Source organism: Trachypithecus francoisi, unplaced genomic scaffold, assembly GCF_009764315.1.
Source record: "Trachypithecus francoisi isolate TF-2019V2 unplaced genomic scaffold, Tfra_2.0 Contig01474, whole genome shotgun sequence".
In the NCBI taxonomy this organism is placed as follows: domain Eukaryota; kingdom Metazoa; phylum Chordata; class Mammalia; order Primates; family Cercopithecidae; genus Trachypithecus; species Trachypithecus francoisi.
Window position 1 is genome coordinate 12,620,978 of NW_022681435.1, and position 11,392 is coordinate 12,632,369.

Genomic DNA, 11,392 nt, shown 5'->3' on the forward strand with positions numbered 1-11,392 from the left:
CTTGGGCAGTATGGCCATTTTCACGATATTGATTCTTCCTATCCATGAGCATGGTATGTTCTTCCATTTGTTTGTGTCCTCTTTGATTTCACTGAGCAGTGGTTTGTAGTTCTCCTTGAAGAGGTCCTTTAGATCTAATACCATAAAAACCCTAGAAGAAAATCTAGGTAGTACCATTCAGGACATAGGCATGGGCAAGGACTTCATGTCTAAAACACCAAAAGCAACGGCAGCAAAAGCCAAAATTGACAAATGGGATCTCATTAAACTAAAGAGCTTTTGCACAGCAAAAGAAACTACCATCAGAGTGAACAGGCAACCTACAGAATGGGAGAACATTTTTGCAACCTACTCATCTGACAAAGGGCTAATATCCAGAATCTACAAAGAACTCAAACAAATATACAAGAAAAAAACAAACAACCCCATCAAAAAGTGGGCAAAGGATATGAACAGACATTTCTCAAAAGAAGACATTCATACAGCCAACAGACACATGAAAAAATGCTCATCATCACTCGCCATCAGAGAAATGCAAATCAAAACCACAATGAGATACCATCTCACACCAGTTAGAATGGCAATCATTAAAAAGTCAGGAAACAACAGGTGTTGGAGAGGATGTGGAGAAATAGGAACACTTTTACACTGTTGGTGGGATTGTAAACTAGTTCAACCATTATGGAAAACAGTATGGCAATTCCTCAAGGATCTAGAACTAGATGTACCATATGACCCAGCCATCCCACTACTGGGTATATACCCAAAGGATTATAAATTATTCTACTACAAAGACACATGCACACGTATGTTTATTGCAGCACTATTCACAATAGCAAAGACTTGGAATCAACCCAAATGTCCATCTGTGACAGACTGGATTAAGAAAATGTGGCACATATACACCATGGAATACTATGTAGCCATAAAAAAGGATGAGTTTGCATCCTTTGTAGGGACATGGATGCAGCTGGAAACCATCATTCTTAGCAAACTATCACAAGAAGAGAAAACCAAACACCGCATGTTCTCACTCATAGGTGGGAACTGAACAATGAGATCACTTGGACTCGGGAAGGGGATCATCACACACTGGGGCCTATCATGGGGAGGGGGGAGGAGGGAGGGATTACATTGGGGAGTTATACATGATATAAATGATGAATTGATGGGTGCTGACGAGTTGATGGGTGCAGCACACCAACATGGCACAAGTATACATATGTAACAAACCTGCACGTTATGCACATGTACCCTAGAACTTAAAGTATTAAAAAAAAAAAAAAAAGTTACAAAAAAGAGATTTTTGCTGTTGAAAACTGTATTAATGGGACAAATTAATTAAATAATGAAGAAACATAGTATGAATATATATATATATACTGTATGATATATCAACCTTTAATTTTATTTTTACAATTAGTAAAACTTAAAATATTTTACAATTATTGGTGAAATTCTCTCTATATCAATTGAATATGTCAAGTGTTAATACATATGTTTTATATAGAGTTGAAAGTAGATAATCAGTTCTACCAAGGAAGCTTCCAGAATAACACAGAGGTCATCTGGGATAAGAAAAATGTTTCTGAAAACTGAGGTGTCAGTTTTAGCTGGACAATTGCCTACAACTTGCCTGAGACCTAAGACTGGCTCAGATATGCAAACGGTAGATGATAAAAACGTACTCATCAGAGAACATATGGGAATATAACCTTAATTTTTATTTTTAAAAAGCACGAGGACAGGGGAAAGCAGATAGGGATGTCAAGGGTGCAGCTTTTCATCTTGTATTTTCAGAGGTGACAATCTGCTTGTAATTTAATTTTTACTTCTTAGTATAAAATTACAACCATGGTCATCAGATCTTAGATATTAATAGCATGTTTGAAAAGCTATCTGTTAGTGCTAGTAGTATGTTTCTTTTTTTCTGCTATGTAGTTCTAAAATAATACGGGAATATATTTTTCTTCTCTATTACTTATAAAATGGGATAAATCAACCCCTCTTTTTCAACAGGATTTCTCCTGAAATACCTATACCTAGGGAACACTGCCACAAAAAAAGTTGGTTACTACTTAACTTTCCAGCATTTTTTTCCCCAAAATAAATGGCCAGAGAATGATTCATTTTCATTGAAGCACCTCATACATAATGTATAAGTTAAGCAATTAATTTCTTCCTTTGGTATTCGAAAATTACCCTAGGAGGGTCAGGGTGAGGAGGCAGTAAGTAACAGCAAGATAACTATTGCCCTGATTTAATTCAGTTTCTTCTTTCTTCTTCTCCATATTAATTCTCATACTTCAGTAAAACAGATAGGTCTATAAACCTTCCTAAAGGTAAAATTAATAATATAATGATTCTTATTTTGACAATAATAACAACTGGCAAAAATGTCAAGTGTTTGTTATACATTTGGAAATATTCTACATTCTTTAATATTATTTCAGTTAGCTCCCACAACAATCCTATGACTTATGTATTCTTAATATCTCCATCGTACAGATGAAGGTATTAAGAGAAAATATTCTAAATAACTTACTCAAGGTTACACGGCAAAGAATGTTAGCAACAAAAAGTTAATTAAAATGAACTTCATAGACCACTTACTTTCACTAGCATACCAACTAGGTAATATTACGGAAATGTTTAACATTATCACATGTGAATACTATCCATCAACTTCTCTCCCTTTTATGGGTAAAACATGGTGTTGATGTCTACCTCTATATAATCATAAAAATATTGTAGTTTTCATGCCGAACCTTATTTGTAGCTGAGATAAATCACTTAGCACTGTGGAAGTCAATAGAATGTATATTTTAAATATTAAAATGAATAAATACAAAGGAACTGCTTGACATAAAGCTGTGTAAACTTTTAAAATATGCTCTCAGATGTTGTAAAGACACTATAAATTATATTTTCTTTGTATAGTTAGCTTTTTATATTTAAAAACTGAATTTCATATTATTACTTAAACTACATGAAACGCCAAATTGATTTAATTATGTTTCCAGCCTATTACCATGTAATTTGGTGGGAATTATCATGAAAATTAATTCTTTTATTCAGTTTGAGACATTTTTTCCGATGCCCACCTTGGCCAAATATCAGACAGTTTCCACAGCTTCTTGTCACTTTCAAATATCTTTTAAAATCTATGCTATTTACTAGAAGACCTTAACCTCACATCCAGTATAAGATCTATCTCCTATCCTCTCCCAGAGGAGCAGACCTCTGTTGCTTCTGATCCTCTGAGGTCTGGGTATGAAGGAAGAGATGAGGAAAAGGGGGCACAGTAAACATGTTGGTGCCATCCTAACCTCACAGCCAGTGACCTCTGTGACCGCAGGCATCTGAAGGCTGGTCCTCTATCATGGGGCACATGCACGGACAATTCAGAGACATATCTCAAGGACGTGAGATCTCTATTGTTCCTTGACCCATGTAATGTATTTTTTGGATGACTATCTTAAGCTCCCTCTCACCTCCATCTGTGCAAAATTTCTACAACTGCAGTCCCTTAAGCTATGGAAAACTCATTCAGCTTCACCCTGTCAAAGGCTACGAATGGCACTTCCCAGTTACTACCCTCTCCCGTTCCTGCTATTTCAGATGGATTGGTCAGTCATCTACAGAGCTCTTTAGGAAAAAAGGACAGCAAAAATTTCTAATAGGTCTCAAGGAACTACCTGCGATTGAGAAACTGGTCTCTCTTCTTTCAGGAAATCACAATTTCCATATAGACAGATATGAATATGTAAAAAGTCACATATTCCTTTCCTCCATTTATCTGTCCACTTAGTCTCCCTGTCTGTCTTTTGCTATCACATACCACAGACTGTAAAAAATATTGAAGCCACCTTGTAGGTTATGAGTAGCCCTGAGCACTCTGTTATGTATCTGTTACCAAGTTGTACTTTAAAATGTGAAGTAGGATTCTTATGCATGGCACATGATTTCATATTTCTTACACTTTGTGAAAATTTATTAATATGAGATTTTCTATGGCCATCATTAAATAAACTGTTTTGACTGAACAGTATAACTTCATCAACTATTTTTTCCTCCAGATATATCAATGAGTTCAAGCAAGATAAATGCCAAAGTTATGTAATTTTTAGAAAGATTTTGAAAGATTTTACTATATCCAGTAACTAGTCAGTACTAACCCATTTTGGAAAATAATACATTAATTCCATATTAATATTCTATAAAAATAGTCAATGGAAACCAAAATAATTTCTACAAGTGACTAAGTAAAATAGATTGGATTCATTACTACATTCATTCCAGAAATATTTATTGTTCACTTTCTATGTGCTGGAAACTTTCTTACACAATGATAAATGAACAAGCCTGACAACTTCTTGCCCATTCAGGGTTACATTCTAATAAGCAATAAAGACAACACTAATACCAGGTAGCTGAGTAATTTAATACAAAGCAAGACAAAGCTAGGGTCACCGGAAGTGGCAGTGGTCTTTCCCAGGAAGTTGCAGCTGATCACCGACCTGCATGAAGTGAGGTAATGGAAAACAGAAGTGTTTGAAGGAAGATTGCTTTAGTAACTGAGGTGGAGAGAGGAAAGAGGAGAAACTGCAGAAGTAAGTAGGGGTGGGAAAGTCCATGGCCTATGGGGAAGGTGAGGAAGTTGATTTTTATTTTCAATGTGCCGTGAAGCTGTTGAGATCACTCAGAGTTGGAAAAGAAACAGACCATGTGTTCCAACAGAATAACATCAGCTGTTATTATAATAATTCACTGTTATTTATTGAGCAGTTATATTTTGTCAGGCACTATTGGTGCTGCTGGTTTTGCATATCTTATTATTAATTCTTCATAACAACCATGCAAAATAGGTTGATTGGATCTCATAGATTACAAAGTGAGGTCTGGAAAGATGAAGCAGTTTAACAAATATCATACATTTGAAAGCAGCTTTAATTGAAAGCATCTACACAAAAGTCTGTTAGGCTCAAGCACATGCACTGAGTGAACAACTAGTAGTTCACTAGTCTTAATTTTCTTATTTTTACCGTTAACAATTTAAAGCTTACATACAAAGCTGTGAGTCAACTGAGGGAGATATTTAAGTACTGTGAGTAGTAATGTGAAGCTGTGCTATTTTCATAAATATTTTGCATTAATTTAGACTTTATTAAAATTTATCAAAAATAAATTCTTAATATAATGCCTTTAGCTTATGAGCTGTGTTCTTGCAACACCCATGTGATGCAAAAACATAAAATAATTACTGAAAATAATACAAAGTATAATTTCTAGGAAGTTGCAACTTCCCTATTAGAATCAGATAGTATATTTTGATGTGGTTAAAAGGAACATATTTTAGACTACCAAACAGATGTGCAATCATGTTTGTGCTTTCCTTGTGTATCCTATGATTGATGATAATCTTATCAACTCAACCAGGATCTATTTTAATATATCTTTTTAGTGCCACTGGACACAAGTATTAAAACTATTTGTACAGGAAATCTATTAATGTGCATTTTAATGAGTTGTTTACCCAAATGTATTCATTGTTTATAAGGCTTTTATTCATACAAAATTTCTGTGATCCCCAGAAAACCTTATTTACTTTTTCTCGTCTATTTTTCATGGATTCCTCCATCTGTTGTTTTTCATACTTTTTAGTTTTCTACCAAGATTACCTAGCATTCTTTTTTAAATAAAGGAAACAATACTTCATGGAATAATTCATGAAAATTTCTCTGACTGTACACTTTCAATTTTCATGTCAATATGATAGAAATGTAAATGTTCTCTCGATTTGTACATTTCTATTTGACTTTCAAATTTTGGCTCCTTTAAATTTTCTCTTGTTTGGTATTTTCACTCTTTCCTAAGTAAATAATGGTATCATTGCATAAGGATTGACTAAATCTTATGTCCTCTCATCTACTTGTAATATCTTCCTAAATTATTTTACTTCAAATCTGGTTTTCTCAAGCTTTTCTGAAATAATATTTTTCTCACCAACTTAATGGTGCCTATTTCTTATTTATGAAAAACTTTATTACGTGACATAGATGTCTAAATTTCAAAGTACCAAGAAAATATATTATAACAATTTAACTACTCCACCAATAGTTCAAAATTACTCAAATTATTTGATTTAACACTTATGGCCAATTTGGTTCAGCTTAGTCTCACACGCTATTAATAAAAAATGATCATATGAACCAATTTTAAGAATTTTGTATTCACTACTTTCTTCCTGTTCAAGCTATAAATTTTGAAGTCTGCCTTGATTTGGATAGAATAATAAAGATCATTCTTAAACGATAGATTAAAATTAAAGTGTTTTATTATCTTGTTATCTAATGTTACCATAAAGCTTTATGCCCAACAGCTTAGCATTGATTTCCTTCTTAAGGCTACAATAAATGTAACTATTGCCCCTAATTTTATATTCAGTAATAAAAAAATGATACTGAAGCATCAGTCATATTCCAAGCTCTTAACAGAAAAGGAAATACTGAGAATTGTATCATGTTTTATTCCATGAACGGTAACGGTCAGTTCAGTTGATCATAATATTTAGAGTGAATAGTAACTAAAGTTTGAATCCAGTATTTCTTTAAGTTGCCTACATAATTTTTAGTAAAGAAAAAATTTACTTAAAATTTTCCACACTTTCCACAAGTTTCGTAAAGTTTTCATTTAATTATGAGTAAATATTGACTTGTATTTTGCTATTGTATTTTGACATAAGAATGTGTTTTGGGTTATGTATGAAAAAATATATGACAAACTCCTAAATATATTTTCCTTTTTAATACAAAGTTGTAATATCAAAAATAATACAAATTTATACTATATAACTCTGATTAATATATACCAAGTATCTGTTCAAATTTGAAATCAGTTTTAAAGAGTGCTCTTGGGAAAGGTTTTAAAATATCAAACTAGAATGAATCATGGTATCTTAGTCAGAAATCTGCTTTCCATATAAGGTAAATGTTTTAAACATTTATGTAATCATCCACATTATCCTAGGTGTTAAAATTTTAAAGTCTGTCTCTATATAGTATCAGGAACTTAACCACATAAACATTTTATTCTTACTCTGTGAAAGATGAAAATTGGGTAAATAAAATAACACTAAGATATCTTAATTCAGTGCCTTTCTCACATTAACCATCTAAAAAATTTGAGCATTTGCATTAGATGACATTGAAAAATAGTAGAGGAATATTTTAGTCATATGCTAGAGCTGGCTTTATAAGGCTTTTATTCATACAAAATTTCTGTGAACCCCAGAAACCTTATTTACTTTTTCTCGTCTATTTTTCATGGATTCCTCTATCTGTTGTTTATCATACTTTCTAGTTTTCTACCAAGATTACCTAGCATTCTTTTTTAAATAAAGGAAACAATACTTCATGGAATAATTCATGAAAATTTCTCTGACTGTACACTTTCAATTTTCATGTCAATATGATAGAAATGTAAATTTTATCTCGATTTGTACATTTCTATTTGACTTTCAAATTTTGGCTCCTTTAAGTTTTCTCTTGTTTGGTATTTTTACTCTTTCCTAAGTAAATAATGACATAATTGCACAAGGATTAACTACATCTTATGTCCTCTCATCTACTTGTAATATCTTCCTAAATTATTTTACTTCGTATCTGGTTGTATTGATGCCTATGAGTTGATTGTTTACATTTCTCCCCACATGTCTGTTCAATGACAGCATGTAGGTAGCTTAAAATAACCATGGGGTATTTACTCCAGGGAAATCAGAAAACTCTATAGACTAGGGCTTTCCCTGCCATAGAGCTAGGGCACAAAACTCTTTAAGACTACCCTTTGGTTCCAATATACATTAGTACTTTCAAAAGTGTTGATGGTAAGAAGCCCTAATTATTTGACTGCACTGCAGAACCAAACATGCATGCTAATCTTTTAAAGCGAGGTCCCAACTCGTTAAGGTAATCATAGCTTTCATCCTGATCAGAGACTGCTGATTCTAAGGAGCTCAGGGATCCAGCTAATGACCCTGTTCCCTCAAAAGCGTAGGTCTGGAGGGAATCAAAAGGAGGGGCCCACGGATCAGTATTAGCTTCTTCGAGCTTTTCCAGAATGAACTTCCTGAATATGGCACTGTCCGGGCCAACTTGCAAAGACTGCCTGTATAGGCTCCTGATCTCAGCGCTGGTGGTTTTCCGAGTCTTGCGTTCCCGCATTATGGTACTATTCCTCAGCTCTGCTATGTCAAAGGCCTCTGTATCTTCTTCTCCACCCCCTTCATCATCATATCGGAATATATTCTCTCTGAAATCTTCACTTTTCTCAGGAAATAGAATCTGTTTTCTCCGTTGTTTTAAACCCAAAGTCAAAAAAATAAACCCTGATGAGGAAAGCATATCGGAATATCAATAAACAATAAAGAATATTATAAACATTACAGTCTTTGCTCTCATTTCAAGCTCAAGATGAGTGCTTAAACTTTATGATTATAAGACAAAAAGATACATTTGTTATTGAAAATCTGCCAAAGGGACTTGCAAATTACAAAAGAATGTATCACAATTTTTCTGGCTGATGACTTAGAGACAAAGAAAACCATAAAAATATAGTGAACTATTTTAGATGATGAACAATTTAACATTCAAAATCTATTTTTTCTCAAATATTAAAATAGAATAAAGTAGAATGATAAAAGTTTGCAACCTGAATGCATTTGTCAACTTTAGTAGCCAATGCTTCATATTAAGAGTAGTTCAGAACAACAGAACAGTTTGATATTCCTTATTGAAGCAAAATTCTGTGGCATAATTATTTTCTAAATTAATATATATTGACTAGGAAGCATACATCAGGCGTTCTTCTAAAAGCTTTATATTTATTGATTGATTTTATTCTTGTGAAAGCCATTATATTATTATATCCTATTATAGATGAGAAAACTGAAGCACACAGATGTTAAATGACATCGCTAGAATGACACAGCTAGTTGAGAGACACAATGGGATACTGTTCAGCCACCAACAGTGAAGTCATTTACAGCAACATAGATGAACCTGCCAGACATCATGTTAAGTAAAATAAGCTAGGCACAGAAAGAAAAGCACTGCTTGATCTCACTTATACATGAAATCTAAAAAAGTTGATTTCATAGAAGTAGAGAATACAATGGTAGGTACCAAGACTTGTAGAGTAGTCAGGGGAGTGGGGATGAAGAGAGGTTACTCAATTGGTACAAAGTTACAGTGGGACAGGAGGAATAAGTTCTGGTGTTCCATTATACCGTAGGGTGACTGTAGCTAATAATTTATTTCAAAATAGGTAGAAGAGATAAATTTGGATGTTATCATCACAAAGAAAGGCTAAATGTTTTAAGTGACAAATATGCTAATTATGCTGACTTGAGCATTATGCAATATATACAGGTATTGAAACAACACAGTGTACCCCACAGATATGTCCAATTTGTATCAATTATAAATACAATAAAATAAAAAAAGACAAAAGTAGAAAGTTGGTTCAGAGCCTGTGCTCTGTGATACCACATAAATTTCAGAAATTCTAAACTATCATGCGTTTGAATCATAACACATTTGTCTGTAATTATTATTTATTCCATAAGATAATTTTAACATCTTGTAGAAACAGAAAAAATTCAGAACACTTTTGCTTTAATTTTAAATAAGTGTGTGTGTGTCTTTGTGTGTGTGTGTGTGTGTCATGTGTGTGTGTGTCTTTGTGTGTGGGTATCAAGGATAACTAAGACCCCACCTAGGATCTTATGTACCTGTTCAGAATTTTACGTGTAGGATTTGAAACACACATGAAGTCATGTTATGAATAGTATCACAAAGAGAGATATGGTTGTTATATAGTATTTATATAAAACGCATTTAAAATATCTAAAATAAATAAGGTCACCACGTTTGCATTCAGGTATTGTACTTTAGAACTCACTTGATACATATGGTTGAAATAGAAAGGAGTCTAATAAACACTTTTCTGACCTGAATTGGAGATAAACATTTATAAAACATTCAAAGGAAATCACTATGATAATAGTTGGCCCATAGCTCCCACCTGCTAAATTTTACTCACATTTGTAACTATGAAGCTGCCCCTTGTTTGTGTGTAGGTTTTCGGGGCTGGGTTTAAGTCTGTATCTATAGGTAGCTGAGTATTTGCAGTTCCCTCAAACTGTGTGTTTACTATTTATTTTTGCTTCTGGATCTAGCTGTGTAGCGATGAATTCAGCTTCATAATCAAAGATCATTAAAAATAATTTTAAAAACTGAAGCTAGGTCCTAAACAATGGAAATGGTAGGTGGTTAATGAGGAATGGATGGGTTTTGAAGCCTTGAGAAAGATAAGTTCAGCGAAGACAAGGCAGGTCCTGAAACGTATCCCATGTCAGTTTGAGTGGTCAGTTTGGCATTTCAGAAAATGTCTGATATATTTGCTCTCACTATTCAATGTAGTTTCATTGGCTTTTGGTTTCAAGTTTTGAGGGAGGCAAGAGCAGAGTTTAGATTATATATTTTGGCATTGAAAAAAGGAAAAGGTTATGCTAGATGAATATTTTATAGTCCTGAAAGCCTGATTAAGAACTTTTGGGGTTCAGCTGCCCCATCTGTGAAATGAATATAAATTATCTGCTTATAGAAACAGTGATAGCAATGGAAAAAAACAAGCAAACAAAAACTAATAGAGCTCTTTTACTGGGATTTCTTTCTCTTCTGCACTTGGATTTAAAAAGACGCTCTCTTATACATTCCTCATTTCTAACATTTACTGTCCTTTTTATTCACAAAAAGACTTTTGGATTATTTTTAGTTTTAATTGACAAATAAAAACATACATTTATGGTACACAATGTGATGTCTGATATGTGTATACATTGTGGAATGATTAAATCAATTTAACTAATATATTCATCACCTTAAATACTTAAAATTGGTATGTTGAACAGATATCCACACTTCCGTGTTCACTACAGCATTATTCACGATAGCCAAGCTATGGAACTGATGGAAGCTAAGTTTCCATCAGTGAATTAATGGATAAGAAAAATGTGGTATATAAACACAGTGAATGCTATTTAGCTTTAAACAAGAAAGAAGTTCTGTCATTTACAACAACGTAGATAAAACTAGATAACACTATACTAAGTGAAAGAAGCCAGGCACAGAAAGACAAACGCTGCATGATGTCACTTTGACAAATCTAAAATAAATAAATAAATAAATAAATAAATAACTTATATAAGTAGAGGGTAGAATGGTAGTAGCAGGATAGCGGGTGAGAGAATGAAGAGACATTGGTCAAAAGACACAAAGTTTCAGTTAGATGTTAGGAATAAATTCGAGAGATCTATTTTACAGCATGGTAA

At 33.3% G+C, this 11,392-nt stretch overlaps 1 protein-coding gene across 1 annotated transcript in view; it reads right to left on the bottom strand.

Moving 5' to 3' along the window:
• Positions 1 to 4,189: 4,189 nt before the first annotated feature.
• CDH19 (cadherin 19) overlaps positions 4,190 to 11,392 on the bottom strand; it is a 112,038-nt gene continuing 104,835 nt past the window's right edge. Inside the window, 1 exon segment of the mRNA XM_033175280.1 lies at positions 4,190 to 8,386. Coding sequence (XP_033031171.1) covers positions 7,896 to 8,386 — 491 coding nt within the window. The 3' untranslated portion in view covers positions 4,190 to 7,895.